This window comes from Oncorhynchus mykiss, chromosome 17 (genome assembly GCF_057628025.1).
Source record: "Oncorhynchus mykiss isolate SJ-2025 chromosome 17, ASM5762802v1, whole genome shotgun sequence".
NCBI classification, from domain to species: Eukaryota; Metazoa; Chordata; class Actinopteri; order Salmoniformes; family Salmonidae; genus Oncorhynchus; species Oncorhynchus mykiss.
In genome coordinates, this window is record NC_143038.1 from 33915307 (window position 1) to 33942362 (window position 27056).

Below are 27056 nucleotides of genomic sequence, written 5' to 3' on the forward strand. Positions count from 1 at the left end.
TTGAGGCTGTTCTGAGAACAAAGGGAGGTGCCACTCAATATTAGGAAGGTGTTTCTTCATCTGTGATTTGATGGGCTATGTATGATAGGGACACCTGGAATGTTTGTTGTTGAATGTACTTTGTATTGTTACTGTATGCAGCAGTTGTGTCCAAGACAAATTTCCACTTAGGGACAATAAAGTAAATCTTGAATCACCATTGGAAACACATTGGTCGGTCCTGAATGCCTACGTGTTATTCTGATACATAGCCTATTCATCTTGGCATCTGTTTGTACAAGATATGTTTATACTGCATGTTCACCTGCCCGGGGACTGCAGATTTAAATTTGCTGTCATCCAAATCTGGTGCAATGGATCACTTCTCATATTCTGAGACTTATATTGTTGTACATTGCCCCAGCCAAACAAATGTAATACATATATACATATGACCTATTCAGCTCAAGCTAAGAATCCTGAACCACAGATTTTACATGCAATGCAAGTACTGATAGATGGACTCTCAAAATTACACAAACATTTAGCCTGGGATGTTTCCCATGTGAACAGCATCCAAACTTATCACGCAGAAAAAGAAAAAAAAGACAGAAAAAAGGGCATTGATGTGTGCGTTGTGTTTGGGTCCACAAATGGGAAAACATTCCCTCTAAACATGAATGATATTAAATAAGAGAACGGTGACTAAAATCTGGGTTTATAATTGCAATTCAAGTTTGCCATGGTTTGCTGAGCTAGACACAGGTAATGTTAGCCTATAGCCCCTGAAAGGCCAACATCTAATTTCAGGGAAAAGTCCACAATGAAACTGACATTGAGTGTGGAGAATGATACATTTGCAATAGAGCTGTGACCATGATCCCAATTGATAACTAAATATGGCCATTCATAATTGCATAATAACAAATAAGGTTACAACAACATACTGAGTTATAGGCTATTTATTAAATCCGTTTGCCAGCTCCAGGTAGGCTACACAAGTGGCACAAATTGACTTGCAATGGCTCCAGTGATACCGTCAATTCAATATGTTTATTGTATCAAATGGTAGGGTACAGTAACCTGCTATGGCATACCAATTAATAGCCTACTTGGTTGCCAACAGATGCAAATGTAGCCTATCATTCTCCACATTTAATGCCATTATATCAGCTTTCCATACACTTCTGTTGACACACCCACTACTTGAGCTACAAACTGCACATTCTCCAAAAGGCATTTCGTTAAATCATTACATTAAAAAGACACCGATCTGGGATCAGTTTACCCTCTTTGGCAACAAATACTTCAAGATCAGTGCTTAGGGAGAACTCAACTGTGCTCAATGTTTATTCACTTATGAGAAATTTAAATTAGAGCGAAATAATTTTCTTCAATTGCAAAAGAAAATTATGCAAATAGTAGTACTAAAACTACAAACACCAACCATCCACTCTTGTAGTTGCAGTACAATACATCCAGACTTGGTTTACTGTGTATATTAGAGAATGAATTACAAAATGTGAGTATATACTTACTTAATCCAATATCAGTGGTCAGAGGGTCGGTTTCCAGGACAAAGGATTAGGCTTAATCTGTGTCGGGGAAACCGCCCATTGTATTTTCCTACAGTGCACAAACAAGTCCAAAACAATGTGTGAGAATCTGTACATTCAAATTAGAAGAAAACATAACTTTATTGCCCATATGAAATAGAGAAAAGAACAGCTCACACCAAGGCCTGCATCTGTTTCTGACTGCAGCACAATCTAATCTAAATTTCCTATGTTTTTTTAACTCATTTAAGAAATATACATATTTTCTTCTCCTAAATGTCACAAGGGAGTATTTTGTTAACTTTGTTGAGGTTGTTTAACCACCAAACAGTTACAATTTTCAATATTTAACATTTGCATTCTTTAAATATGTATTATGCATTCTTTAAATATGACCACAAGCTTCCATTGAACAAAATAATTTCTCTTGTAAAATTCAAGGAAAATTTTGTCCTACAATCGAAATAAAATGGGCACCTTCTACGACTGGGCCTATCCTCTCAGAAGCCTACGGAAGCAGACAGAAGAGAGAAGTTTGGGCTCCATATTGGAAGATGCCACTCAACTAATGACCCGTTTCTACTCACAGTCCGGGCAAAGAGAGCGTGACCACATAGTCCCAGAGAATGCATACACGTCTTTAAATATTAAAAGCCAGCCGCTACTTTTGTGATAAAGAAAGGGTTTGCAACATAGTCACAGTTTAAAAAAGAAAACAATTAAAGCACTTTTTCCCCCATTCATGGACACTATTTCAAGCATTTTATTCTTGTTGTCCAGCTTCAGTCCGCTTCGAGGGCAGCGACTTGTGTTCTCTTCAGTGGCCAAGAAGCCCAGTCCCTAAATGGATACATACGCATGTTTTACCAACACTGACATACAATCAATAAATCTGGTCAAATTTAACATAGCTCCACATACTGCAGGTCAAGCATGTAAACATTGGCCATGTCTGAATACCCATACCAGCGTACCACATACTATGTACTCATCGTCGCATACTATTTAGCACATACCGTTTAGTAAAAAGTATGCCACGGCCGCAACGCAGTAGCGGCTCCTGACTGGCTGAGCAGGTGGGGCGGGGCCGAGTGCAGGTGGATTTTTCAAAATTCAACAGATATGTATCGCATTAACCAGCCTGATAATAGCCAATTTCCAATTAGATTAATTTCTCCAAACTCTGAATAGAATAAGGTGTAATAGTCTACCTATAACCAGCCTGAGAAGGATTATCACATTTGACCTATACCGTAGCCCATATAGCCAATCTATCCGATTGTAAAAAGGATTGAAGACAGAAACAGATCATTTGGTTCCATTTCAACATATTTATTAGTGAAACCAAAGTGCTGTAACATATACACACACACACACACATTATATGAAATAAAATAGCACATATATAGCACAGAAGGAAAAAAATGTGGGTTCTGTTGAATCGCAAATTCAGAACCACTGGACAGCAACATCGTAAACTAAAGCCCTGATCATTGGGAACAAGATAAGAATGACTGCTAAGTAGCCTAGTTGTGTTGTTTGGCTACTTGAAATGAACTTAGGGCCTATGATAAGCCGCCTATCACCCGCAGCCCACCTCTTCCAATGAATCGTGGAAAAGTGTGCATCAAATTCTACTAGGTGAAACGCCGACATGAGAATAACATCCAGGCATTTAAAACACTATTTTCAACAATGTACATACTAAAACGTTCTATTTTCGCATACTGAGAATGCGTTGTGCGCGATTACGGTTTCGGGTTATTGGTGAATTTCGGTAGCGCACCCCCATACCTGATTATCAGCTGTTGTCAAAGCCAAAATTAGTATGACATCCGGGCATTTAAAGTACTCTCGAAAAGCCACATACAACTCAAACGGACTAGGACGCAAGTATGGGTACTCAGTCACGACCACTGTCTAAGCATAATAGTGATCAGAAAATATCCTTACCTTTGAATCCTTCTTCAGGCATACACACTGAGAAGAGAGCACAGAAACAGTTGTTTGAAAACAGGATCTTTCTATTCATAGGCAAATGCGAAAAAGGAATTTCTGGGTGTACGAAAGAACAAAAGGGAGAAAAACTAATTATGGAAAGAGACGAAAATAAACATACCCTGATAAACATCATCCATTGCTGCAAAATCTGCTATGGGTTCATCAGCCTGAAAGAAAAAGACACAGATTCAGGAATGAGCAACTGCATTCGCTGATCGTCTCCAGTAATCACGTGACGACGTGTTCACTTTCCTATTAGATACCCATCTGTCCAACGCCGGGCGCATCGTTCAACAAAAAGTCAACAATCTAAAATGGGAAGTGTTCATACCTTCAGACAGATGACGCTCTCTGGGATGACTCCTAGGCTGCCGAGGGTGGCAGAATCATCCGTAAGACACCGGCCGTCGATCGACAGGTTCTGATCAAACGGGGCCACGGAGAAGGCGTGCATGATCTGAGGGAGGACCATTACAACACACCAGAGTTAGGATCAGGAATGAATAGATTCCGAGTGGTGCAAAGGCAAGGAGGATATATTATGAATCCCTCGCCTGTATTTTCAACTCCTTGAGCGTCTGATTGGCTGAGACGATGAGTGCTTTCTCTCCCCGGAGCTTCCTGTGCCTCGTGCTCCTCCTGATCCCCGATTTGCCACCACTGGCCATGGGGGTGGGACTTGAAGCAGCACTGACGGTGCCGTCACTCAGCTTCTGACGCTTTGCCCCGTCCTCTGACTGGACAGAGGGTCATGTGACCAGGAAGCAAGGGCAACATTGGGTAATATTCCATGTCAATCATCCTCTAAAGGGCTTCTCACTTTTACATTATTGGTAAATAGCTTAGAGTTTCCACAAAACTACTCAAACATTCGATTCTTAAGAGACTTATGAGCCATAAAAAGTGTAACTGAGGCGAGCGGTTTGTATCATACCTGGCTGAAATCAGGGTCTCGCTCTCCATCCACCTTAGCAACAGGCTCCTCCCTCTCATCCTCTGCCTCCGACCCGCTCACGTTCATCTCAGGAGCTGCATCCTTCAACTACAGAGGAAGACACGAGTTGTATTCTTCTCTGGAGATTCATACCATTTACATATTACACTGACAAGAACCATTTACTACAGAGAGAAAGAGGGAGAAGGGAGAGCGAGAAAGAGACTCACCCTCTTGTCGTCTATGACCTTGCGTACGTAGACTGTGGCTTGTGCATACTCTCTCATGTCTCTCTGCTGCTGGAAAATGAAGCCTTCTCTGCAGTCCCTACACAACTCTGGACACACACATACACAGTCAACTCTCACACAACACCGTCAAACAGTTCCTCTGCAGATCTCAAAGAATCAAATCACCAACAGTCACGCCGTCAAGGGGAAATCATGTGGGCTCAAATCTCACCAGGCTGGGTGGTGTACTCCACACTGGAGCCGTTGGGTGTGGCCCCGCTGATCCGGCAGATGGAGATTGGCTGATCAACCAGGAAGTGTCTGCTGATCACCTCCCATTCGTCGGGCCAGAGAAGAGCTATACTGTGCAGAGGGAACACCACACAACATGAGACCAGGAGGGATGGATGATAAAGACCAGAGAAGTGCTGTATAAAACACAACAACTTGAGTCAAGAGAGGTCAGAGGTCAGTGAAGTCACTCACTGTTGGGCGTCTCCCTTTAACATGGAGTCGAAGGTGAACATGAAGCCTCTATGTGGACATAGGAGCAAACTGTTCCCTACGCTTGACACTGGGGTGGTCTTAGTGGGCCTCCTATAGACAGACACAGAAAGACAGAGTCAGAGACATTCATGCCATCTTTGACTTTTTTTGGACTGCTTCACCATCCAAACTGTTGGATTTGGAAAGGACTTACCTGATGAACCTTCTCCACTCGTCTACAAAGAACAGAGGAACTATGTAGAGAATATCTGTCTCCTAAAACAAAGATGGGGTTGATCAGTATGTCAACAACATATATTCAGTTTATCCAATAGTATATTACTCTAAGAATTGAAGGAAGGAATTGTTAACCGTTTTACTACCAGCGTCCCAGCAGTCGTTAGCCATTTTGTTACCAGCGTCCCAGCAGTCGTTAGCCATTTTACTACCAGCGTCCCAGCAGTCGTTAGCCATTTTATTACCAGCGTCCCAGCAGTCGTTAGCCATTTTGTTACCAGCGTCCCAGCAGTCGTTAGCCATTTTATTACCAGCGTCCCAGCAGTCGTTAGCCATTTTATTACCAGCGTCCCAGCAGTCGTTAGCCATTTTATTACCAGCGTCCCAGCAGTCGTTAGCCATTTTATTACCAGCGTCCCAGCAGTCGTTAGCCATTTTATTACCAGCGTCCCAGCAGTCGTTAGCCATTTTATTACCAGCGTCCCAGCAGTCGTTAGCCATTTTATTACCAGCGTCCCAGCAGTCGTTAGCCATTTTATTACCAGCGTCCCAGCAGTCGTTAGCCATTTTATTACCAGCGTCCTAGCAGTCGTTAGCCATTTTATTACCAGTGTACTAGCAGTTATTACCTGTTATTAGCCATGCATTATTTTACTGTTATTACCTGTGGCCACTTGGTGAGTGTGGGCCTGTTCTTCTCCTGGAAGAGGTTGAGTAAGGAGCTCTTCTGTTCTGACGCCATCATCCTGTTCAGAGCCTCATTCTCTTTCCCCTCTCGCTCCAGCCTCTACAAGAAAACACAGGGGTATCACACAGTTAACACATTGACATTTTAGTCATTTAGCAGACACTGTTATCCAGAGTGACTTAGAGGAGTAATTAGGGTTAAGTGCCTTGCTCAAGGGCACATCTGAATTTCCGCCTAGACGGCTCTAACCAGCAAACTTACAGTTAGTGACAATGCTCTTTTTTTTTCTTCACAAGGCTAGAAGACAAGTAGGGAGAGACATTTTTGTTTTACAGTATCTCTAATCCCTCCCACCACATCCGTCCGTCAGTCCCTTCTTACCAGGCACTGCTGACAGGGCTCCTGTAGCTGGGTGAACTGGGGGGCTTTGGGGAAGTACACCCTCAGTTTGGACCACACCTCCTCAGTCACCAGCCGCCGCTCGCTCTCCAGGATACTCAGACCGCCATGCCGACAGAGGATGTCCTCGTTGAAGGTCTTCATTTCCTCCTCGTCTCCGTCCAGGTTCTCTTGGCCGTACTCTGGAAACAGACAGAAATAGTCAAACAGTGAGCAATGCTTTGATAAAGACAAGAATCAGACAGAAATAATCCTCATGATCTCTGCACAAAGAGGGGAATGCATGTTATTTCTCACCTGACTCTAATAATAATAATAATAGTGGAGTTCTCTACTCCACCTTCAGTCATCGTGATAACTGGTCGTTTTCCAAGTTGTACGATTTGTGATCTCTGCTGGTTTGTGTACCTTTAGTAGCAGTGATCTCTGGTCCCTCTCCGTTGGTTTTGCCGTTGCTGTGTTTGGTCTCCTCCTCATCCTCCTCCAGCTGCTCCAAGGCCAACTGTCTCCAGCTCCGCAGAGACGTCTTGCCCGCCCAGTACCCCTCATCACTGTCGGACAGGGGTGAGACGTAAGAACACACACTTGCACAGGATACAATTACTAAATGCAGTATTAAAACTGTATTACTATTTTTTTTTTTTAAATAAGTGCATTCCACTTACTTACAAAGATATGGTTATTTTGACCAACTGTTTTACGGACACAAAATGTTGTCATGAATCAGAGAGTCAGCGGTTACCTTTTGGGCGGGCACTTGACAAGGTTGGTGACTTCTTTGTAATCCTCGGCCAGCTGGTTCTTTAGCCGCAGCACCCTGCATCTCTGCCCCACACATTCCTCACAGAGAGTTGAGCCTGGACACACAGGTTCACACACAGAAGAGGTCAGAGGTTGCAGAGAGGAGCTGAGAATATCCACTGCACGTCAGCCATTGCAATGGCTCTTACCATCTAGCCTGGGTCCTCCTCCATATTTGTCGAAGAGAAGCTCTGCAGCTTTGACGGAGATCCTCTTGGCCTCCCCCACCTTGTCGGGGTGCAGTTTACCGTGAGAACACAGGAAGTTGCCGTTGTCGATTTCTTTGGTGACCGTCGAGTCATCCAGCCATTTCTTCAGCCACTCCAGAGGCACAAACTCATACTCTTGGCCTGGAAGAAAAAAACCCAGCAACATGCAGGGTCCGACATTAACAACGGGCCGCAGGCCCAGGGCTAGTAAAAACATGTTAGGCTGGTGGATTTCGTCATTCACTGGCCCGACCGGACCAGTAACTTCTCAACGCATTTTGCGTTCCAGTTTGACATCAAATTAAAATTTGGTCACATGCACAACATATTTAGCAGATGTTACTTAAGCAATAAGGCCAGAGGAAGTGTGGTATATGGCTAATATACCATGGCTAAGGGCTATTCTTAGGCAGGACACAGCCCTTAGCCGTGGTATATTGGCCATATATCACAAACCCCCGAGGTGCCTTATTGCTATAAACTGTTTACCAACATCACTGAGCTTATTTATTTTAGGGAAAGTGATTTACAAAAGTAAACCTTCAATAGTGAACAAACCAGCAACATGCTGGCTACTAGATAACATGCAAAACATGTAATTTAAATTAAAACTAGCATTCATATTGACAAGCCTACTACAGTGGAGTGCTGGAGTAGTGAACTACATGTAGTACAACTAGTCATTTAATTACATGTTGCAGTAGCTTGGTGTTAGTTGAACTAAAGTCAAATCTAGGTAGTGTTTTCAGTAGTTAAATACGTTTTTTTGCCATGTAGCTAACTACTGGAACTACACTACTTTTCTGCTAAAACAAAAGATGGGCGAAGTAGGCAAGAATTTCCTTTATTTTTTTCATCAGACCTACCGAATTCTCACTTGAAACAATTTTACATTCTGTAAACATATGAACCCTGTCCTTGCAATGTGTAGTCTGATTTCAAAAAAAATCCGAAGCAGTTTGGATATAGTAAACTACTTTTTAAAAGTAACTTTATTAAGTAAACTATATGTTTCTTAAGGGGTAGCTTCACGGTAGCTTAACTTGTTACAGTGTAAAGTAATTGGTAAACTATATTTTCAGAGTAGCTTCCCCCAACTTGTGTGCCGAGAACAAACCTTTCCTAATCGTGATAAATTTGTTTAACACTCACTTATAAAACATGACCTGTGGAATGCACATGGAATTTTGACTTGGGAGCACCAGCACAGGAAAGATAATACATTGAATTACAGGCACGTTTTACATCTGGATCGTTGTTTCGTGTCCAGTTCGCTCAGGCTGTTACAGTATCATTTGAGGGGCGCGCATCACAAGCAAAGTCATTTGTATAATTTTACTTCACCCGTGAGAACCATTAGCACAGGCAAGTCTGATTAGGCGTAGCTGTACCACACAGCCTCTGCCACAGAAACAAACGCATGGCTTCGTGTCCGTGGTTACACCTTTACTATTAAGCAAACCACATGTCTGTAGCTCAAACCGTTAAAAACGGTGGAAACGTCTAAGAGCAACAACGGCAGAGCCGTGACGTGGTAGACCATGCAAGCTCATAGAACAGAACCACTGAGTGCTGAAGCGCGTAAAAATAGTCTGTCCTCGGTTGCAACACTTACTACCGAGTTCCAAACTGCCTCTGGAAGCAACGTCAGCACAAGAACTGTTCGTCGGGAGCTTCGTGAAATGGGTTTCCGTGGCCGAGCAGCACACAAGCCTAAAATGACCATGCACAATGCCAAGCTTCAGCTGGAGTGGTGTAAATCTCGTTGCCATTGGACTCTGGAGCAGTGGAAACACATTCTCTTGGGTGATGAATCACGCTTCACCATCTGGCAGTCCGAAAGACGAATCTGTGTTTGGCAGATGCCAGGAGAATGATACCTGCCCCAATGCATTGTGCCAACTTTAAAGTTTGGTGGAGGAGGAATAATGGTCTGGGGCTGTTTTTCTAGGCCCCTTAGTTCCAGTGAAGGGAACTCTTAACGTTACAGCATAAAATGACATTCTGTGCTTCCAACTGTGACAACAGTTTGAGGAAGGCCTTTTCCTGTTTCAGCATGACAATGACCCCGTGCACAAAGCGAGATCCATACAGAAATGGTTTGTCGAGATCGGTGTGGAAGAACTACACGGCCTGCACAGAGCCAACTCGTATTGACTGGTTGGTGGCGTTGTCTGCTAAAACAGTTGGCTCATAATTCAATGGTTGTGTGTTCTAATCTCACATGGGACAGAATTCCTTACTTTTGAGCCTTTATTTACAGTATTTTAGTCCAAGCCGACACACTTCTAAAAGTGAAAAAATACCTGTGAGAGGGGTCGCCCTTGTAGTAGTTGTAGGTTTTTAATACAGTACCCAAGACTAATTTGTGAGTTAATTTGAACATTGGAAAAAGAGCGTCTGCGTAAATACCGCAATGTGGGTTAGATTGAATTGAGCCCCTAATCTTCATTTTCAATGTGATGATTGCACTTTTCTCCTCAACACAATACAGCAATAAATGCGAGTCCACATTTCAACTAGTTTTTCTGCACCCCATGGGGGATTCGAAAGTACACTGCAAGTGTAAGATCTCGCAAGTGTACCCGGGTAGCTTGCCCCCCTGGGTACGAAAATGTTTGCACAAATTTAGATGGCCTCCAGAACATTCAAATGCCTTGATTCCAACCCGAAATACAAAACAAAATTATCAAATACTTGATCAAATTTATCTTCCAGATTGGAAACATTTGTTGTAGTATTGTGTTTAGAGAGTCATGACTTTACAATTTAAATTAGGGCTGGGCGATATGGTCAAAATCTCCTATCCCAATAGAAGTAATTTCATATCCCGATAACTGTACATATCACAATACCGCACATTCAGTAAATTCAATTAATAAATAGTTTATCTAAAATGACCACGTAAAGGCCTATTTCTTATTACATTTTAAATTATACTCAACAAATAAAAAACGTGTTTATTTAGAACCTTTGTGCAAATGTTCAATTAAGCATGTAACAAAAGTATTAAATATTAATGTAAACAATCTAAAAAGGTAAATAGAAAACACCAACTATAGTTGAAAAGACAAATAAGCCTAACATAAATATTATTTTAAATGGGGGGGGGGGGGGGGGTGATTCTTTGCCATATGGTGTGCGCCGGAAAAAGCTTCTTGCAACGTCTGAGTCATGGGTTTGTTTTGAGCACTCGACTGTACTTTTTTGGGTCTCATCTGTAGACTCTCTGTACTGTTTCACATGTTCCTTGCGTAGGTGGTAAAAGAGGTTAGTGGTGTTTGAGCCTGTTGTCAGGACCGGCCTGCGGCATATTTTGCAGAGGACGTTTTTTTGGTCCGTGTCAGACTTTTCATACCCAAACCACGTCCATGTGACCGAAGTAGCCCCTCTTTTAGGTACGAGCTCCGTGTCACGTTCATTCTCCTCCATGTTTGTTTGTGTTGCAAATGTCCTTCCACACCGCACGCAAAACGTCCTCCAATTGACGAAAAGACATTGCCGTAAAGAGTGATTTGCGACAACTAAATAAACTATAGAGCATAATATGAAACGATAGACGTTTTTCTATCGTCACACGATATATATCGTCATATCGCCCAGCCCCAATTTAAATTACTGAAAATGTATGAATTCGGTGTAATGTTAGTCGTTTCGGAAATCGTCTAGGCCTAGATGATCTGGACTGTTTTCGAAGTAAAAACATTAAATCTGTCTTCGAGACTAAAGTCTGCCCACATTATCTTGAAAAATAAATCAAACATGGCTGCTATATGAAACGCAACAGAAAATAAAAGAATGTGCCAGAAAACAATAAGGCTAAGTGGATTTGTACTCATTTGTTACCACTTAAGGCGTCCGCATGCTTCCCATCCAAAACGGTTTGAGCATATATTATGATGACATTGTGTGACTTTTTTTTGTTTTGGTCTTCGGCAAGGATTTTGTCGGCTGTTCGTGCACACTACACTTTGGTAGCCGAAGTCTACACCCGTTCGTCGATGATCAACAGTAGGGATTCCTCAATTAAGTGTTTGTTGTCATTCAACGAGAGAACTCGTTTTCATGTGAATTTTCTCACTTGAGAAATACTACACCAAACATCTTAGTTACAAGTAAAAGTGTGTGACTAAAATGCGGACCACACCGCTTGAGACGCATGCCCTGCAAAATACATTTACACATACATGTTATTCAATCATGGCACCCACACTGCTCACGAGCGTCTGCGTAGCCGGGCATTAAAATAGAACTTGGTTCTATTGTGAAGCTTAATGCACTGCAAGTCCCGCCTCCTCATTAGTTTATAGAAGCATATACCCACGTGGGTGATTGAAAGATGAACTAAGGTCCACACTCCAGTCCAGTTGGTAGTGGTAATGCACCTTAAAGTTGGTTGCCACCGCCATACAAAGTCCAAAGAAGACGACAAAGAAGTCTGAAGGAGGAGAGATTACTAGAAATTAACTCAGTTTACCCTTTTATCTGTGGATTAATTGTCGGAATAGAGGACCTTGTGCATTTCAGTTAAAATAACAACCCAATGTTTACATCCCAGGACAAATTAGCTAGCAACAGCAAGCTAGCTAGCTAAATGTCCCCAAATTAATATAGTTGGTTCAGAGTTCATTTTGATATTTCAACCTGCGTGTCCTGATCGCGCCTTGTGTGGGTGGACAAAATCAAAATGCGCACGAGTGGTCTGGTAAGCATGTAAGACCTCCTCGGCAAAACCGCCAAAATTTATTACAGATTTCTTGAGTTATGTTAGACTAATTGAGACTATTTTGAGGAAGTGGCTACGGTTTCTCAAGAGACAAAGAGTACTATTGGCCTTTTTTCAAGTGAAGGTCTTTTAGATTGACGCACGGTTGGATTTTAAATAATATAAATAAAAGAAATCCCTATTAAAATCTGTCAGTTTAAGTATAAGGTGTTTAGCATGGGCTGAGTCTCAATCCAACGCATCCACCTACGTTGACCATCTGCATCTGTGGTGGAAGGTAGCCGAGCAACAGAGGTGTGTCTTCAGACAATGAGACATCCCGAAAATCGGTCTTCTCATGAAAATGTCTGTAGTGTTTTGTTCTAGAACCCCCACAAGTGCCATGGGAATCGTACAAAGTAGGAAATGCTGATGTGCCAACTTTATTTGTAGCGTCCGAACCGTTTGAGCTACAAACTAATATGACCCCATTATGGAAAAAGAGGGACTCAAGAACACCATGGTGTTCTCCGATTTGCTCTACAAACCCCCACAAGTGTCACAGGACTTGTCTGAAAGTAACCCATACAAATAAATGGAAGTATGGAGGGAGGTAATTTTGTGCCTACAAAAATAAGGGGTGAAATGTGTAAAAAAAAAAAATGCTTTCTTATATCTCCTAGATATTAAAAAAAATATATATTTTTAATTTGACCTTTATTTAACCAGGCAAGTCAGTTAAGAACAAATTCTTATTTTCAATGACGGCCTAGAAACAGTGGGTTAACTGCCTGTTCAGGGGCAGAACGACAGATTTGTACCTTGTCAGCTCAAGGATTTGAACACGAAACCTTTCGGTTACTAGTCCAAAGCTCTAACCAGTAGGCTACCCTGCAGCCCCAATATGACAGACACTTCAAAACCTTATTCTTTACGATTCATTTTTGGACTGTCTTTTTTATTTATTATTATTTTTTATCTTTTACCATTTCTGAATGTGTTATTGAATGTGTTTATTTTTTAATTATTAAAAAAAAGTAGCCTCTCTTTAACTAGGCAAGTCAGTTAAGAGCAAATTCTTATTTACAATGACTGCCTACCCCGGCCAAACCTGGACGACGCTGGGCCAATTGTGCGCCGCCCTATGGGACTCCCAATCACGGCCAGATGTGATATGCTATAGTAGTAAAGGACAAATTCAATGTTTTATCAAATCAATTCAAAATAGCTAAAAGATCCATGGTATATCCATCTCAAAACAATTCCATATGTATTTTTGGCTATAAAATCACAACTCGCACATGCTCATACTTTTTCAGTTCGGACATTTATTTTTAGGCACATAGGCGATTAAAATGGTCACCCTGTAGTCTTGAAATTCACTCACAGAGATGATGAAGGAGCAACATTCTCCCCCCTCCTCAGTGTAAAGAAATTAGACTGGAGCCATCCACAGCACACACAAATCACACTGCAAACAGGTACCGGGAGGCGGGACAGATAGCAGACTGTCACGCTAGCAGTCTTTCCGTTGTGTCGCTCACTTTGTGACTGACAGGTGCCTGTCCTATCAATAGATCTCTAGAAGATGCATATCGTTCATTCTTGCGAGAGGGCTCAGCTGACTTTTTTCTGAATAGCGAATTGAAAAGTAGCGTAATTAATTTAAGTGGAAAAAGTTGTGGGCTGAAAATTAGTTGGTTTAGCCGACAGCCAGCGCTAGTGGAAAACACTGGCATTAAACATCATGAACATATAACTACTTCCATATTGCAATATTGTGACATGTCTGGGGTAATGTTTTTACCAACCGTCTTCCGCAGGTAAAAGCTCGTAGAGTTCCTTCACCTCTTCGTGCTTGGCCTTGCCCTTGTCGACGCTCTGCTTGCGCATGTCGGCCATTTCCAGGCACCACTCTTCAAACTTCCTGTTGTCTCGGTCCACCAGTCTCCCCAGAAAGCCTGGCACAGATAGAGGGCTCCCACTGACATCACAGCTCCCATCGCTGGGTTCAAAGGTCATACAACCACAACATTCTAACCAGGCCTCTGCAGCAACAGGTCGTGTACCATGCACATTTAGCCAATTTTACAATAGCAGGGAAGGCCGAACTACACAGTTCACCTGGGAATAACCTTACTAGAGAATAGCTTTTACCACCTATACATTTATTCTTAACTATTTTTATCTGGGGTGTTGACTTGTTGACTATTTGAATCAAGTATGTCAAAGGTCTGTACACACTGCAGCCCTTTAGCTAGCTCAATTCTTACCTTGCACATAATGTATTGTACAACAGTAATCACCAGGTGCAGTACAGTAGTTCGATCCTCACCTGGCACCTCAACGTTGGTCTCCATGGGGTCAGTGTCCTCCTCTCTCTGGCATTTGTACACCAGCATGTAGGCATTTCTGGAGCAGTGATATCCTTTACTGCACTTGGGCTTACGGGTCTGGGACTTCACCGTCTCGGCTGGAGAAAGACCAGAAGAACAGCAGCGAATGCGTATAAGAGAAAAAGTGATCAAGAGTGGAAAGGGTAGGACTTTTACCACTAAACAACTGTCCATTTTTAACCAAGATGTATTTCAAAACAATACTGCTACAATTCAGGGAAGTGAAGGGAATGAAAAGGGAGGAGAGGTGAAGGGGGTATATATGGACTAAGGGAGGGAGGAGCAGGGACTCAGGGAGGCTCACCGATGTCCTCCTCGATGCCCAGCTGTAGCTTTTTGCCTTCCATCTTCTCAATCTCCTCGTCGTTGAACTTGTACCAGTCGCTGGTGCGGGCGTCTCGCACGTGGGCGATGTAGTGACCCGAGTAGGCGCTGACCCCGCGGTGGATCAGGACCGCACTCAGCTCGTACACACACTTCTCATCTTCTGGGGACGTCACCCAAATAGGCCCAAAAAACAAACACACACACACACAGACTAACCAACTTTCCACAGCATGGATTATGTGTCTGCATGCAGCCTTTACACCATGGGTCTTTACATTTGATTTCATTCACTTTTTGACCCCACACTACCATGAGACATCCATGTCTTCATAACTGGAAAAGATACATGGTTGAGTTTGATATATATTGCATAATTACAATAAAAATTACATCTAAAAATGCATAACATCTGTTTTACCGTTTTCACATATGTAGCTTATTTGACATTTGAGGCGTTTGTGTTGTGCCCGTCATCGGTTGAGGCACAGCCTACTCTTGAATTCAGGATGGGTGTCATTTCAAATCATATCAAATATCATTGCAGACCACTGCAATTTAGCTAGTAAATCAAGTACATTTTTTACTTCCACAAAGATGGCTGCCGTTCCACCCACCATTGAATGTAGACCTAAATGGTCATGTCTATTCGATTATCTATATTTTTATGATTTCAATAGTTTTCCTATGGCAGATTGACAGTGTAATTTTAAACAAATGATATTCCCATTCAAGTGTGGACCTCCAACCATCTTTGTGGTCCCATTTGAAAGTTGAACATTTGAATTGTATTCCCATTTTAGTACATTTATCAGCCAAGACATGACACCCACCCTGTATTCAAGAACATGCTGTGTCTCAACCGATAGCGGGCACAACACACTTCAGATTATGTCAAATAGGATCCAAGTAACATATGCAAAAATGAAAAACAAAAACTGATTTTACACATCAAACACTTTATGTGAAAGGTAAACAAATGACTTAATATAAAAAATACATTTAAAAAATTTAATCATCAAATAGACAATGTCAATCGTTTATTTTTTTCCAGTGATGACGACATGGATGTCTCAAGGTATGGTGGGGTATGCAAAACGGGTCTAAAAAGTCTTTAAAAAATCTAAGTTACTTTTAGACCATTTGTACCATGGGCAAATATGCATAGAAAGTTTCATTCAAATCAAAAGGGATGCAGTAAAAAGTGATTTAAATCAAATGGAACAACCCTCACACCATTGTCAAAAATACTTTCTCACAGAACTTTCTCACTGCATAACTGATTGTTTAGCTGGTGTCCTATAAATAACACTGTGCCAAGTGACAATTCTCTGTCATGGTATTTTCTTACTGTATTAACATGTGACACGTGGTCTCTAGCAGCGGTCTCCAGTTTTCTTTCTATTTTATCAATTAAATGTGTTCCTGGTTACAATTGTGAATTGAACTGACCTTCTGAGAGTGTCAGCTTCCCATATTAGGTCAATACTGCTATCTACTGGTCATTTTTAAAGGTAAAATATGTCTGTCTCCTGCACCATAAATGGCATTTAAACAAGAGAGAATCAATCAAATGGAAATCATTTGTAATACAACAAAGTAATGCCTTTCATTTGTATAGGTTTAATGTGTCAACATTTATTGATCTTGAATCGCAAGGTCTGCAATATGATTCCAAATCAGCCAGCTAAGAAACTTATTTTCTCATTCAGCTGAAGGTCTCCATCTACCAGCAGGAAAACAAATTTCTCCATTTGATCCTAGTTGGCTTTTGTATGTATGGGTGTCATGGCAAATAAATAAACAAATGCTAGCCTCCATGACCTAAATCGAGAGAAATTTTCGAAGAAGTGATGAGCTGGTCGTAGCTAGAATAATTAAAGAATGTAAACAGTACATTTGGTCACATGTAGGAAGTAAGGCAGTCTTTATATATCACCAAATATGCACGTAGAGTCATGAAATGTTGTATTTGTACTCTTGAATGTGTTACAATGTACGATAACTACTTTTTTGGCCAGAGGGGTTTAAATCGTCACGAGGAAAGAGGGGGAAATAGGTCACGGGTAGGCGTGTCCGAGCGTAGAAGACGCGCTATCCATCTTTATCATTAATTATTTGGTCACATGTATAGATTGAGGACAGCGTGTTTTGCCATTGAGAGGCTGGCAATACCTTTTTCCTCCAGAAACGGGCCCATGTCCAGCTGCTCTGGGAAACTGATGAAGGTGTTGAGCTTCTTCTTGTGACCCGTTTGTCTGGAAACCAGAGGAGGAAAGACCGCATTCAGCAACACCACTGAGTTGTTGCATTGACCCTCAGTATATGGCCACTACTCAGGGTAGGTAGTGAAGAGTGGTAGACTAGAGACTACAGATGGAATGAATGAATCATACTGACCTGTCGAAAACGAAACGCATCAGCTGCAGGTTGAGTACCCGTGGGAGGCTGTGCAGTTTGATGCGTCGAGCGGCGTTCTGTTTGCTCTGGCAGCTTTCACAGAAGTAGCGGTTGTCACCATCCAACTTCTCCTCCTGCAGAGAGAATTCACAGGATAATATTTTTTTTTAAACAACTCAAATCAACAACTCACAAATGTTGTTTTTTTTTAACTGTAAGATGCTGTTGAAACATGCTGAATAGATTTCTATGAGATGCCAGAAGAGCGTTTTACTTAGTTGTCAGGTCCTTGCTTATTTTGAGAGCCGTGTTAGCTAGCAAATGTTGTGATATCTTTAGTGTGGCTAGCAGGTAAGAGCAATTACAGCGCTTGTAGGCTAAATACAGCTGGCAAAATGTCTTATATTAACAGAGAAAATCCATGTACATGGTTGAAACATATTTTGCTAGTTTCGGGGTTCATCTGGATCTGTGAAGGTAACGTGTTGGTTGAGCTGATGCAAGGACGAACACCAAACCCACAAATAGTTCTGGGCGCCAGCGTGCAAATGAAGTAACCATGATGAAACACAGCAACGTCGGAGCACATGTGCTGTGATATGTATTGCTAAATATCATACCTTTTGGGGCCTCCCGTGTGGCGCAGTGTGCTACAGACGTCATTACAGAACCGGGTTCGATCCCGGCCTGTGTCGCGACCGGGATACCTATGAGGCAGCGGACTATCAGCCCAGCGCCGTTAGGGGAAGGTTTGGCCGGCCGGGATGTCCTTGTCCCATCTCGCTCTAGCAACTCCTGTGGCGGGCCGGGCACATGCACGCTGACATGGTCGCCAGTTGGACAGTGTTTCCTCCGACACATTGGTGCGGTTGGCTTCCGGGTCAAGCGAGCTGTGTGTCAAGAAGCATTACGGCTTGGCAGGGTCGTGTTTCGGAGGACGCATGACTCTCTCTACCAGTCCAAAGTTTGGACACCTACTCATTCAATACTTTTTTTTTTATTATTATGTTCTACATTGTAGAATAGTGAAGACATCAAAACTATGAAATAACACATATGGAATCATGTAGTACCCAAAAAAGTGTTATATATAAGATTCTTCAAAGTAGCCACCCTTTACCTTGATGACAGCTTTGCACACTTGACATTCTCTCAACCAGCTTCATGAGGTAGTCACCTGGAATGCATTTCAATTAACAGGTGTGCTTTCCTAAAAGTACATTTTTGCAATTTCTTTCCTTCTTAATGCATTTGAGCCAATCAGTTGTTTTGTGACCAGGTAGGGTTGGGATACAGAAGATATCCCTATTTGGTAAAAGACCAAGTCCATATTAATGACAAGAACAGCTCAAATAAGCCTAGAGAAACAAGAGTCCATCAATACTTGAAGGTCAGTCAATTCGGAAAATTTAAAGAACTTTCTTCAAGTGCAGACGCAAAAACCATCTAGCGCTATGATGAAACTGGCTCTCATGAAGACCACCACAGGAAAGGAAGACCCAGAGTTACCTCTGCTGCAGAGGATAAGTTAATTCAAGTTACCAGCCCAAATAAATGCTTCAGAGTTCAAGTAACAGACATTTCTCAACATCAACTGTTCAGAGGAGACTGACAGGCCTTCATGGTAGAATTGCTGCAAAGAAACCACTACTAAAGAGCACCAATAAGAAGAAGAGACTTGCTTAGGCCAAGAAACACAAACAATGGACATTAGACCGGTGGAAATCTGTCCTTTGGTCTGAGGAGTCCAAATTTGAGATTTTTGGTTCCAACAGCCGTGTCTTTGTGAGACGCAGAGTAGGTGAACGGATGATCTCTGCATGTGTGGTTCCCACCGTGAAGCATGGAGATGGTGTGATGGTGCTTTGCTGGTGACACTGTCAATGATTTATTTAGAATTCAAGGCATATTTAACCAGCATGGCTACCACAGCATTCTGCAGCGATACACCATCCCATCTGGTTTGCGCTTAGTGGGAATATCATTTGTTTTTCAACAGTGACCCAAAACACACCTCCAGGCTGTGTAAGAACTATTTGACCAAGAAGAAGAGTGATGGAGTGCTGCATCGGATGACCTGGCCTCCACAATCACTCAACCTCAACCCAATTGAAATGCTTTGCGATGAGTTGGACCACAGAGTGAAGGATAAGCAGCCAACAAGTGCTCAGCATATGTGGGAACTCCTTCAAGACTGTTGGAAAAGCATTCCAGGTGAAGCTGGTTGAGAGAATGCCAAGACTGTGCAAAGCTGTCATCAAGGCAAAGGGTGGTGACTTTGAAGAATCTCAAATATATTTTGATTTGTTTAACACTTTTTTGGTTACTACATGATTCCATATGTGTTATTTCATAGTTTTGATGTCTTCACTACTATTCTACAATGTAGAAAATAGTCCAAATTAAGAAAAAACCTTGAATGAGTAGGTGTGTCCTAACCTTTGACTGGTATATATATCATAACTTTGATTAAATAATAATGGGCAAATTTGACATGTTTTGAATCGCACTGTATTCATGTTCATAACATTATCTACATGGTGTAGCTGAAATTTTGCAATTCTGTTTTCTGGGTCACGGAACAACACATTTTTGGTTGGTGGCCCTTGGCCTATACCGGGCCCCATCTTTATGTAGCTCCGCTATTACCAGGGGATATAACTCTGATGTCATAATTAATTGTTACTTGCGGAACGCTGATGTCAACATGCATTAATACCTTGGGGAACACTGATGTCATTATACAATGTTTCAAGTTTCAATGTCACGTGCACAAGTACAGTGAAAAGCCTTTCTTGCTAGTTCTAAACCCAACAATGCAGTAATCAATATAAATGTAGTACTAAAAATAACAAGGTAGAACAAAAACACAAATAAAAATAAGACATAAAAAGACATGACTAGTGAGTAAGCTATATACAGGGTCAGTTCCAATACCATATTTACAATGTGCAGGGATACTGGAGCGATAGAGGTAGATATGTATAGGGGAAAGGTGACTAGGCATCAGGATATTTGATAAACAAAGTAGCAACAGCGTATATGATGATTGTATGTGACTGTGTGTCTGGAGTCAGTATAAATGTGTGTGTGAGCAAATGGAGTGTGTGTGTGTTGAAGTGTCAGTGTGCACTCCTGTGAGTGTGCATAGAGACCGTTCAAAAATAAATGTAATCCAAGGGTCAAAATATGTGTAGACATTTTGTTAGCTATTTAGCAGTCTTATGGCTTCATTGTTACCTTGGGGAACTGATGTCATAATGCATGGTTACCTTGAGGAACTCTGTGACACATTCTGTAAGGTTCTTGTGGCCCTGGATGTTGAGCTCCAGTTCGTAGAATCGGGACGGCAGAGGAGAAGCACGACCACACTGGTTACACCTGTGTTGTAAAGCCAGACAGAGAAACACTCAGGGACAGGTTTACTCAGTGTCCGTACCAGTGCAAAGTCTGCACCTGTTATTTTGTATTTTTTTGCAGAGGGTTGAAATGTATCGGTGTTGTGTAGAAGTCTGGATTGATTTAAGGCAACAAAAAAAACAAGGTAGTGCAATTACGTTTTGATCTTGATCCAAAAATCATACATGGCAAAAGCGTGGCCCGGATAAAAGGATAACCTTTGCAGCCACAAAGCCAGAACCTCTAGTTAAAAACCCTAGTGTCCGGTCTGACATGGACTGTCCAGTTAACCTGACACAGCACTTTTCCAACTGCCTTTATGATGCTAATAAAAGACTGTTAAATTCTGTTGCATTTCTGACTGGCACCACCACTGATATCAAAGTACAAAATAGTCAGACGCTTGACTTTATAAAACCCAGCAATAAAGCAAGAAAGTACAAGGACATCTCTCATGGCAACCTGAAGATTCCAAATTCTAACAAATAAAACTACAACTAGGTTGTTAGAATGTTATTTAAGTCTGATTAAAGTTGACGGCTGAATGTAGTCCTGGCTTACACAGTGACGTAAGACATCTGGCCACAGAACTGCTGCTGGATGACATTATGCAGGTTTGGGTTCTTCTGTTTGGATAAGGTGTCCTCCAATAGCGAGAGGAAGAGCTTGGAAAACTCTTGAGCGTCCTGAAAGCGAAAGGAAAGAAGACGGGCAGGAGAAAGAAAGAGTAAAATAAAAACACAGTTTCAACTTTAAAATTGTATTATTTGTTTTCCTCCTATAGCCACTATCAAAACAAATAAGCTTCTTCCAAACATTGTGAACTCTTCACACAGACTTTCCTGTACATGTATAAAAAATACATATAATTTTTTTTTTTTTTTAAGATAATTGGATTGTACCTGCTGTTGTCCTGTGTCCAACCCCAGAGCCTTGACCAGCCCTGAGGGGTCAATGTACCTTCTGTTGCTGTTCTGTAGCAGTGCAAACAGGTACTGCAGGTGTTCACATATGCTGCGAGGCTCGTAGTCTGAGAAAGGGAAGATTGTGTTTCAGCTCTACAATTTGGGTTTACCTGAGGTCACCTATACAGTTGGCCTGATCTCTGAGGGCTTGCACACCTGAGTCCATGTTGTGCTCCTCTGCCCTGGCGTTCTGACACAGGTACAGGGTCCTACGCAGCTCCAGGTTGTGGAACCACACCTGCAGAAAGGTGTTGACGTAACATGTGGCGCCCAGGTTTGTCAGACCCACAAACGTGTTCTAAGAGGGAGAAAGAAAGCGATGGACAAGTACAAACAAATTTGTCTCTTACTCATCCAGTGTTTCCACATCAGTGCAGATCAAAAGGCAGACATTTTAACTTGAAGTGGAACTAAGTAATGTGGATTCACAAACAGGCATCCTTGCAGATGTGTTCATTGTGAATGTTGTGGAAGTATGCCTACCTTGTCCCGGCGCTCCGAGTTAGGATCGTCAATGTTGTGGAAGGTGTTCTCGTCAATCTCTCCCAACCAGGCATGTTCCCCAATACCGACAAGACAATTTGGGTTCCCTTTGCAATTCCTCCTGTATAAGCAAAGTCAGAGGGAGAGATGTCAATAGCCTAACAACAACTTATTTCACACATTATTAACTTGAACGCAATTGGGAGAGTCTTCTGGGTGGGGCGTTAAAAGTTCCTTCATTCATTCATTCATTGGATTCCTATCTCCTTTCTATAATATCATCTCTGGCAACGGCACCATGCAATACACCCTGGACTAAAGAGGCAGACAAATAGGAAAAATGTGCTAGACCCTCGGATAAATGACATATTTCTCGTGGTAGGAATATTGCAAAAAATATATTCAATGGCTATATGATCAATGGCTCATTCGAGAGAAGACATCCTCCTGAGTTATGACATCAACTAGTATTGAAATCTGTGATACAGCCTGGATTAGAACCAGGGACTGTAGTGACGCCTCTAGCACTGAAATGCAGTGCCTTAGACCGCTGCGTCCATGTGGTAACTATTTAACTGTACTAGAATGCTCAAAGGGCTGCTAAAATTTGATATATTGGTATCAGGTTTTTTGGCAAGGAAAATATTGGATATCATATTGGCCAAAAATGTCATATTGGTGCATCACTATTATTTTTATTTGTCAAACTGCAGCCGAGCACCGATGATCATGTCACCAGAATAAGACCCTTGATATTTATTGGAAAGGAGCATCAAGCTCATCGCCTTGCATTTTCACCACCCTGTGAAGTTCATATTTCATCTCTAACCTAATAAACTGCATGCTTTCCCGATGAGTCATAGTGGACCACACAACATGTCAATATGTGACAACGTTTACTTCGGTATGATGTTATATCAATAATTACACAGAAAAGCATTTACAACGAAATTTTTTGCTTAATTGTCTTGTTTCCATCAGGCCTGTCATTAACGGTTACATTTTTTATCCAACAACAACTTTACTCGTGTAAAAAGGTTGGATGGAAACCTGGTTAATAATGTCAACATTTGTCTCGTGATGCACTTGACATGATAACCGTGTCAGAGTTTGGAACGTGCTAGCTGAAGACCAAGCTAGCCAGTAACTAGCAAACACCAGACACAGATGAAAGGGTAAACAAGTATCTTTGCCATAGACGAAGTGTAAACTTTTAATTATATTTGCTGACAATCCATAGTCAAATTTTGGCACCAGTAGAGTAGCTATATAAACCCCACACCCCTCTGCAAACACCTTCTCCTATGTTGGTTACAAGGGGGTACTTATTTAAATTAGGTAAGAGAATATCATGTTACCATTGGTGTATTAAAATTAGAATTAGGGGGTCACTTTATGCCCTTAAATAATCTTGACCCCTTAAATAATCCAGCCTCCTGAATACAAGTGTTTGACATGGGGGAGGGGACCAGTAGGGTAACGTTACTAATGTCATTTTTCATACTTTGGTCATCATATTTCTAACTGTTTTTGTCCAAATATTATTCAATTTCATGAAACACGATTTTGACTGTTCCATGGCAAGTAGCCCTTTTGTGCATAGAGTTCTATGGTTTGTTAAACTTGAAATCAATGGTTTTTGTTTGGTATACATTTTAAAGTAAAGAAAAATAATAAGTATCAGCGTAATTCCGTTACCAAGGAATTGTCTATACCATTCAGTAATGTGAATATCAAAATACTACAGGAAATTAAAACATGTCATGACAAGTGCTTTGCCTGTCTTTCCATAGATGGAATCTCATTGTGTAGCCTATGTATACACATGATATTCAACCGACTAGTTAACTACAAAATAATAAAATAGCAGACAAAAGGTAGTTGTGAAACACAATCAATTCACCCTTAATGTTCTCGCAACATTATAGCAGTTGAATATGACATAAAGGACACGTTTAGACATTGGGAATTGAAGAAATTAGCTAGGGGAAAAAAATAAGTAGCTAAACTTGCACATTTACCTGCATGCTCCCCTCTTGCACGCCGGTACACAGATTCGGTAAGCTATCTCAATATGTTCCCGTTGTATGTCCTCTGGTCTCACCGACTCGACCCAGCGCCAGGCTGCTTTCTCAAGCTGTACGCGAGGCGCCATTCTGCAAGAAAACAGAGCCTACCATGGGTACCCTGACAAAGAGGTGCCGAGGATGCTGCGGCCTAACTCGCGCTGCTACTGGCACACCTGCATTCACTCAACGTCGTTAGCTAGCTAACGTTAGCCAGTTGGCTAAATGTAGGTATCTAGTCGTCGGCGAAAAAAAGGCCTAACAAATACTGTAGCTACAACGTCAATCACATCAGGCAAGCAGTTCAAATGACATAAGACTTGAATTACACAATCTAAACATTCTTCCAACATACATAGGCTAACACTAGAATCATGTCAGCTGATGCATTGTCGTAGCTAACTAGCTACCAATCATAATGTTAGCTAGCTTGTCAGATATTCCCCACTGCAAATAACTGCGTAGCTAGCTAGCTAGGTCTAAAGCTAACGTTAGCTAGCTAGCTACCCATCATTTCTTGTTAGCGGATAATATAAATATTTTTTATATTTTTTTTAATTAAATGTACATTCGAACCTTTCGTGCGTGTATCACAAACTTCTGATTGTGCAGCTGCATATATTTTCATATTTTATTCAGTTTGTTTTAGATTTAGCGCCCTTGCGTCAGTTTTTAAATAAATAATTTCCTTCAGTTTTAGGCGCAAGTACTAACGCATGACATGCGATTGATGTCGACGCAGCTACGTAGCCACTTTCAAAGAAAATGCGGGGGACTCCATAAAAATAGTGAGGAAGAGGCGAAGCGAGAGGTTTTACCACAGATAGAACAATGAGACAGATATTTCACCGGATGTATAAATGTGAAGCATCCGCTTTTCGTTTCTACTCATTACCAAATATGACAGTGAGACGCACACTTGCCGGGAGTGGGAGAAGATGGAACGAGATGGATTTTGTCCGACATTCTGCAAATGTTCTCATCGATTAATCATTTAACGTCAACACAGTGTTCCCAAAACTAGAATATGTTATGAACATAGTGAATTAAAGTTTAGTAGACTTTTACCTTTTTAAAAGTTTTTAAAATCGCGTTGTTTAGGAGTGCAAAGGTTTATTGAGTTATTGCACAGGCGCACTTCACAGAGGAGGCGTTCCCTAACGGAAATATGCAGACACATGCGAGAAGGCGCCAATAAGATCTCGCTAGCTCGGGCTTGGCTCTGCCCATCACCTTGCTTGTTCTACCCACGATGACTCTTTCTTCCCATTGGAAACGATAGGGTGTGGTCAATCTTGGTTTAGTTATAAAATAAATATTTGGTTTTACTCTGCCCACGAAAATAAGCCCACGAAGTGAAGATTTTTTTGTATGGAGGGCAATAAGAGACTGCCATATTGGCACTCCATTCCATAGGAATTAATGGATTTCTTTATTATTTAATTCAGTTAAATGTTTTAAGGACAAAATTAGATGTATTTAAGTCATGTTCTTGTTGTAGTGGGGACAGCAACATTAGTAATGTTTTTAGATATTTTTTATTTTTATGCTTTGCTCACATAATATAATTTTAAAGTATACATTAAGGTATCTGTAATAGAATAAATGTGTCAAACGAATGTAAAAATTAATAAAAGCATTTCTATAGCTTCCAAAATGTTTTTTTTACAACGTGGGGGAGTGCCAAGATGGAGGCATGGTGGCTTCAACTCAGCACCCCTATATAATATATAATACCCCTATATAATATATTGGAGGTAAGTGGCATGGCATTTTGGCAACTTAGAAAAAAACAACTTTATAGGATTTGTGCATGTTGTCATAGAGATAGATAGAGGACTCATATGGATATAGTTTCAGCTTGGACATTTGCCATTGAGGGCTTCCACCATTTAAAGGTAGTCAACTGGGTAGGGATTCCTATGAATTGGGAGCAATCAGCCAATGAAGAAGAAAATGGACTACTTTAAAATGGAGATTGCCCATGGTATCACAGACACTATAATGGCACAGATACAAAGATGAGTCCTCTATATATCTCTATTGCCTGTTGTGTATCTGCCCTCTCATTGGCTAGAATGATCCCACCTGATCTTGCCTCATGCCTGTCTTCCATCTGAGGCGGTGTATTTGCATTGTTAGAGTGGTAACTTGACTATCTTATCAATATAATAGAGTACCACAGTATGTCATAATACCCATAAAACCTAGCTGTCAAACAAAGAAATGGTTCCAATTGTTTTTCCACCATTAATTTTTTCCATGGGGATTTTATAAATACTTAAAATAAGGCCTGTGTTTCGTGTAGGCTTACCCTGGCGTGATGTTTTGAGAACCGTGTAAATCTCTCTCGGACCAGGTCACTTATCAGTATATTTTCCTGTATTTACCCCACAAAAAATGATATGCTAATTAGCTGCTAATGTGGCTGTCATAAAGAACTACAAATGCCAGGATGATCTGGATGAGACTGCCCAATCGAGGCAAAGGTAAGAATCTCTGGATGAACTATCTAATGTTAGCTAAATTTTGTAATAAATAAATTGGCTACATATCTTTAAATGGACAATTCTGTGAACTGTCTTGTGCAAGTTTTAAATTGACACGTTACCTGTTAGCAAAAGTGTCAGATAGAGATGATGTGCAGGAGCTTGCAGGGATTTGTAGTCTTGCATGATGTCTACTTTGATGCTAATTAGCATTTTAGAATCTGAGAGTAAATAAAGCCAAATATATTGATAAAAGTAACCTTGTCTGAAATAATTTTACATGGTTATCAAAACATCTCGTCAGGGTAA

General features: G+C 41.3%; 1 protein-coding gene across 4 annotated transcripts; it reads right to left on the minus strand.

Moving 5' to 3' along the window:
• Nucleotides 1-926: 926 nt before the first annotated feature.
• Nucleotides 927-25166, minus strand: usp48 (ubiquitin specific peptidase 48). Of its 4 annotated transcripts, none has more exons than XR_016487885.1 (27): nt 24835-25122; nt 24214-24348; nt 22193-22313; nt 21866-22007; nt 21647-21774; nt 21306-21430; nt 20618-20726; nt 17346-17479; nt 17121-17203; nt 14926-15105; nt 14561-14698; nt 14037-14186; nt 7461-7661; nt 7253-7367; nt 6919-7061; nt 6493-6692; nt 6088-6210; nt 5401-5462; nt 5187-5297; nt 4933-5058; nt 4701-4807; nt 4471-4578; nt 4091-4273; nt 3868-3993; nt 3655-3703; nt 3489-3515; nt 927-2375 (listed from the first exon to the last, which is right to left on the minus strand). XR_016487885.1 is itself a non-coding variant. In XM_021570294.3 (27 exons), the coding sequence occupies exons 2-27, from the start codon at nt 24345-24347 to the stop codon at nt 2353-2355; spliced, it is 3156 nt and encodes a 1051-aa protein (XP_021425969.2). In that variant the 5' UTR covers nt 24348; nt 24835-25166; the 3' UTR covers nt 927-2352. The 4 variants fall into 4 exon arrangements, 2 of the variants coding, with proteins under 2 accessions (XP_021425969.2, XP_021425972.2); XR_016487884.1 differs by having other exon boundaries at nt 14926-15108; XM_021570294.3 differs by having other exon boundaries at nt 4933-5063; nt 14926-15108; nt 24835-25166.
• Nucleotides 25167-27056: the final 1890 nt, after the last annotated feature.

What these genes read in the sequence shown, in the direction of transcription:
- usp48 (XM_021570294.3), bottom strand. Translation starts at nt 24,347, where the DNA reads ATGGCGCCTCGCGTACAGCTTGAGAAAGCAGCCTGGCGCTGGGTCGAG. An exon ending in CAGATGTCTTACGTCACTGT is followed by an intron (nt 20,727 to 21,305) that starts GTAAGCCAGGAC and finishes TTTACAACACAG; the next exon opens with GTGTAACCAGTGTGGTCGTG. An exon ending in TCAAGGAGTTGAAAATACAG is followed by an intron (nt 3,994 to 4,090) that starts GCGAGGGATTCA and finishes GTCCTCCCTCAG; the next exon opens with ATCATGCACGCCTTCTCCGT.